Source organism: Cryptomeria japonica, chromosome 5 (assembly GCF_030272615.1).
Source record: "Cryptomeria japonica chromosome 5, Sugi_1.0, whole genome shotgun sequence".
In the NCBI taxonomy this organism is placed as follows: domain Eukaryota; kingdom Viridiplantae; phylum Streptophyta; class Pinopsida; order Cupressales; family Cupressaceae; genus Cryptomeria; species Cryptomeria japonica.
The window spans coordinates 216,279,254-216,284,784 of NC_081409.1; the positions used below are offsets into that span (position 1 = coordinate 216,279,254).

General features: G+C 29.6%; 1 protein-coding gene and 1 long non-coding RNA gene across 2 annotated transcripts; both read left to right on the plus strand.

The window, feature by feature from the left end:
* The first annotated feature begins 880 nt into the window (after nt 1-880).
* On the plus strand, nt 881-2,415 carry LOC131875825 (uncharacterized). The gene is made up of 4 exons (XM_059220510.1): nt 881-1,161; nt 1,259-1,703; nt 2,000-2,199; nt 2,340-2,415. The coding sequence occupies exons 1-4, from the start codon at nt 881-883 to the stop codon at nt 2,413-2,415; spliced, it is 1,002 nt and encodes a 333-aa protein (XP_059076493.1).
* Nucleotides 2,416-3,914: 1,499 nt separating this feature from the next.
* On the plus strand, nt 3,915-5,289 carry LOC131875613 (uncharacterized). Its single transcript, XR_009372432.1, has 4 exons — nt 3,915-4,501; nt 4,598-4,669; nt 4,761-4,856; nt 5,150-5,289. It is a non-coding gene; the product is annotated as an uncharacterized LOC131875613 (long non-coding RNA).
* The last annotated feature ends 242 nt before the right edge of the window (nt 5,290-5,531 follow it).

The window sequence follows — 5,531 nt, forward strand, 5'->3', positions numbered from 1 at the left end:
TTTGATCACAATCCATATTGTTTCCATATGTTTGTCCTATCAAAAGGGCATCATGTATTCATTGGCATCCATATCTTAGGATATAGACATCATAACATCTTATGTTTGCATCCTTATACACTTCAATTATTATTCTTTGTGCAAACTAGGTTGAAACCTCCATAAACATTTATCTCCTAGGTTTAGACCCATCATAGTATGCATCTTAGGTCAAACCATCGTTTATATATATATATATATATATATATATATATCATAACTTCTTATCATATCATATACATCCAACATCCCCCATTACACACATAGACTAATAACATTACATTTACATCCACACCATAACCTCATATCCTACCATCATTATATCCCACAAAATAATATATACATAATATCAATACATTTGATCAAAACCATTTACATGTAGACATTAAACATCACCCTTCATCTTTGATAGTCAAATTTTATTCAAAAGTTAAACCTAAAAGAAAATAAGAAAACTAGAGTCCAAATGTACATGCCACTCATTACTAAATTACACAAAAAGAAAACATACATCCACTTGTAACAAAATATCTTACATCCACTTGTAACAAAATGTCAAACATACCTTTGAACCAAAATATATATGAAATTTTATATTATCGAGGATTTAATGATATTTCTATAATTTCAATATTAGTAAATTATTTTTTATGGTTTCTATTTCCATGATTTTTGCAACATGTCATTGAATTTCATTCTAATATTATTTTGAAACTCAAAAGAAAGTGTGAACACTAAGGCAAAGAGAATTGTGTTATGGAGTGATTAGAAAAATTAATATAATTGTTCCAACATATTTGAATAAGATAGAGGGTCACTAACTATCTTAATATTATTCAGAATGGGTAAAAACAAAAACAACAAATGGAAATCACTTATCGAACTAGGTGTCCAAGATATTCCAAGCCAAGGAAATCATTTCTCAAGTGATGACCTTGAATGGACACCTATTGGAGTTGGTGGTCAAATGGACTTATGTGCTGCAATCCCTCTTGAAAGGCTCCCTCACTTTGTCAAAGGAGAAGGTTTGTTGGATAGCACAGAGACAAACTTTGTACGCAAGAAGCATAGAGAGTCAAATTCAAATAATCCTACTGATCACACTACCAAGACATATTCAAGGTTTGCCTTTATTTAGTATATTAATTGAACATGTCACAATTTATATTTTTCATTTATTATGTCAATTAATATATATTTTCTGGAAATTTATAAACAGTTATTGGTGTGCATTTGGCCCCGAGGACAATAGAGAAAAAATTAGAAAAAAGAAAAGGATAAGGAAGTTCATCCAAAAAAGGGGTTGTCAGGCTCATTTTCTTGTCAGGGTTATGTATGGTAGACCAGATGTTGCTATTATTACATACAATGAATTTACCCATTGTGATGCTAATGGTGAATTTTGTCATGGAAAGGATGATCCTTCTAGTGGTCCAAGAAGCAATTTTGCACCAAGATTATCAAATGAGTGTAAATCGTATATTGAAACCTTATTACTAATGGGTGTGGGGATTGACACAATATGTGAGCAACACTACTTAGATCATGGTTTGACTAAATTGATGAATAAGAGGGACACATGTTTGTTGAGAAAAGATGTGCTGAATGCATGGAAAAGAGTACGCTCCCTTCGATCTCAAAAAAATGAAGATGATGCAAAAAGTGTAAGCTTGTGGCATGTAGAGGGGAAAGATAATTTTTTCTACTATAAAAGACCAAACAATGTGGAAAATATTCCATTTGTCATGGGCATTCAAACACCATGGATGCGAGAAATGATGGTGAAACATTCACATAACTCAATCATTGCAATGGATTCCACATTCTCAACAAATAAATATGGTGTAAGTAAAATAATGTTGCCCATATTTATGTATCTTAAATCAATCTTTGATACTTCTTTTCTATGTATTTCTTCATAGATATCTTTTATTTATTGATATAGTTTATTCATGTGCAGTATGAGTTATATACATTGCTTGTATTTGATGAACAAGAGGCCGGCATACCTATTGCATGGGCAATATCCTCAAGAAATAAAGTTGAGGATATAAATGAATGGCTTACAGAGGTTTATAAAAGAGGAAAACAGAGTAAAGAAGATTGGCATGTCAATGCATTCATGACAGATGATGCTAGTGCTGAGATTGAGGCAATCAGGTTTTTATTGACTTCAATTTTTTTTTAATTTAAAATAACTTCAAGCCATTTTAATTACTTAATATTTAGCTTGAATGTTACTTATGAACACTAAATTTTGTTTCAATGTTACTTATGAACTTTTATAATGTAACTTGTAGATCATCATTTAATTGTCGGATACTTTTATGTATTTGGCATGTGCGAAGGGCATGGTTGAAGAATGTGTATAGGTAAGTCAATCTTTAATTAAAATATGTCGAATATTACATAGTGCAAAATCATATCTAAGTGATTTTTTTTATAATTTAGGTATGTCAACAATAAGGATATTGCAACAAGTATGTTCAATAGATTGGGTGAAATAATGTACACAAAGAGTGATGATGAAGGCATTATTACTCAGTTGATAAAAAAATTCATGGAAGATTTCAAAGAAGAAAAAAATTGTATTGATTACTTTCAAAAAACTTGGTGTCATGATGAGAGGCGTATTGGTAAGTTCACTAAATTATTCATTATGGTTTCTATGTATTTACATCATTTTAGTTGATTTTTATTTGACATGATTATATTTGTTTGTTTAGCAATGTGGGCCAAAAACTTTCGAAGCTTTCCTCATGCAAATCAAGAAACTAATGCTTCCATAGAATTGTACCACTTCCATATCAAGAGTCACCATTTAAGTGATTGTGCTAAGAAATGTACAAGGAGAATGGACTGGCTTATCTATGTACTTCTTCATAGGGTAGAGCCCTTCTATAAAAATAAAAGATATTTGCAGCTATCTGGGTTTCTAACAAACTTCAAAAAGGAACGATATTACATAACTTCATTAGAAAGATAAAAAAAAATACCAGATGCGGAATGTTATCCATATGATCTTCTCCATAACACATATAAGATGAGAAGCCAAACTGTTCCAACCAAATGGTATTTTGTAAGAAAATTTGGACCTGATTTTTATGTGTGTGATTGTGAGTGGGCAAAAAGAGGAAACACATGCAAACATGTGTTGAAGATTTTAGATCTTCTAAGGAGAAACAAAACAAATGAGCAAGAACAAGGTATTGGTAAGGTCCATTCGAGATATAAGTTTAATATTCATATTTTTAATGATTGTTATATTTTTTCTCAAAACTAACTAGATTAATCTTATTAAGTTACAGAAGGTGTTACTCTATTGGTTGATGATGACCACGATGTTAGAGGGAGTCTTAGTCATGAAAATATCACTACAGGTAATGTTGATATTGTCTTTACAATTAAATATTAAATAATTTTATGGTTATCAAAATTAAGTAATTCTTATTTCAAATGTAGATAGTTGTGTTCAATTAGAAGATAAAGATGTGTCTGGAGTTGTCATTGGTGAAGTCCAAAGAACGGGTAAAATTCTAAATCATCATTTTATAATCAAATATTTAGATTCTTTTAATTATTTTTTTACTTAATCACATTTTTTTTATAATACAAATGTTTGGAATTAGTTAGATGAAAGATATTGTCTTTACAATTAAATATTAAATAATTTTATGGTTATCAAAATTAAGTATTTCTTATTTCAAATGTAGATAGTTGTGTTCAATTAGAAGATCAAGATGTGTCTGGAGTTGTCATTGGTGAAGACCAAAGAACAGGTACAATTCTAAATCATCATTTTATAATCAAATATTTAGATTCTTTTAATTATTTTTTTACTTAATCACATTTTTTTTATAATACAGATGTTTGGAATTCATTTGATGCTTCCTCTGATAAATTTCAAAATTCCATTCATTATTTGAATTCATTACTCCAAAATTTACCCACAAGGGCAAATGAAAGAAATATTTTCAGTGAATGTGTTGAGAGATTTAGAAAAGATATTGATGCATCTCTTTCTTCCAAATTTACACCAAACCCTGGGTCAGAGAACATGCCTATCAAACGAATGCCACCATGGTTTAGTCCAAGTAAAATGCACAAACGTCATTCTATTCATCAAAGACGTAATGTCATTTCTCAAGACTTGAACAAAAGAGTGGAGTGTGAAAATTTCCAATTCCCCTCTATAGGATGTAGAAAGAAGAAGAAAAAGAAGGTCACTAATCGCTCAGGCATAGCGATACAAGAAGAAAGTCTTATTATCATGCAACAACAAAGTGAGTACATTTATTATAAAGTATTTTGGTAATTTACATAGCAATGTCTTATTTTTATTTCATATATTAAACATATGTTATTGTAGGTTTGGATGATCAAGCAAATACTCGACGACGTCGATTGCCTTTTTCCATTGATCTAAACCAAACAATAACAGATGAAATAGACCATATAGATGGTAATTTTTTAACTATTAAATGTATTTATTAATTCTATAAATAAATACTCAATTCATATGTCTAATAACTTTTATGTCCTTATTCAAACAAACTAGATAAAATTTGTGGAGATCAACCATCAATGGCCAATGTTATCCCCACTCAGACATTTCAACAAGCCAATCCAGGTATTAAATAATATAATATTCTTCATATTAATTACATAATGTGGCTTTACGGTAGAACATTTTATCTAAGTTGATGTGCATGTTTTTGCAGTTTTAAATGATCAACAAATACATGAAGAACATATGTTGCCCTTTCCTACGGATCTTAACCAAACAACAACAATGGATGCAATGCAAACTAGAGATGGTAAGAAAATTCAAAATTAAATTTCAATCAAATTTTGGATCTTTAACCTCTAAATTAATTTTATTTAAGTTGACATGTTAAATATGCATGTTATTGCAGCTTTAAATGATCGGGAAAAAAATGATGAATTGAACTTCAATCAATAATGAGTCTTTTACTTTTAAAACCATTATGAATTGAACTTCAATCAATAATGAGTCTTTTACTTGTAAAAACATTATGAATTGAACTTAAATCAATAATGATTCTTTTACTTGTAAATTAATTTTATAACTAGCTCATTATATGTGCAGGTAGTGATGATACTATAATGGAGGATCATGGTCAATATTTTCCTGGATAACCATTATGGTGTAGGATACTTTATTGTAATGGATTATCTATTGAGTGTGTAACTCTATTTAGAAATTGGATCTTGGATGGAGTGGCTTGTTTTTTCAAGATAGAGACATTATTTGCATACTATATTTTTGACTTTATTTGCATACTATATTTTTACTCTATTTAGAAATTCGATCTTGGATGGAGTGGCTTGTTTTTTCAAGATAGAGACATTATTTGCATACTATATTTTTGAGTTGGACTACTATTGTGTATGTGAGAAATTGGCTAAATCCATTATGAATTTTATTCATTTTATGCCATTAGCATGCAATTTTCTTTGGGTCATGTTAT

Coding starts and splice junctions, on each gene's coding strand:
- LOC131875825 (XM_059220510.1), top strand. CDS start 881: ATGGGTAAAAACAAAAACAACAAATGGAAATCACTTATCGAACTAGGT. Junction 1,162..1,258: donor ACTACCAAGACATATTCAAG/GTTTGCCTTTAT, acceptor ATTTATAAACAG/TTATTGGTGTGCATTTGGCC. Junction 2,200..2,339: donor GCTGAGATTGAGGCAATCAG/GTTTTTATTGAC, acceptor TGTAACTTGTAG/ATCATCATTTAATTGTCGGA.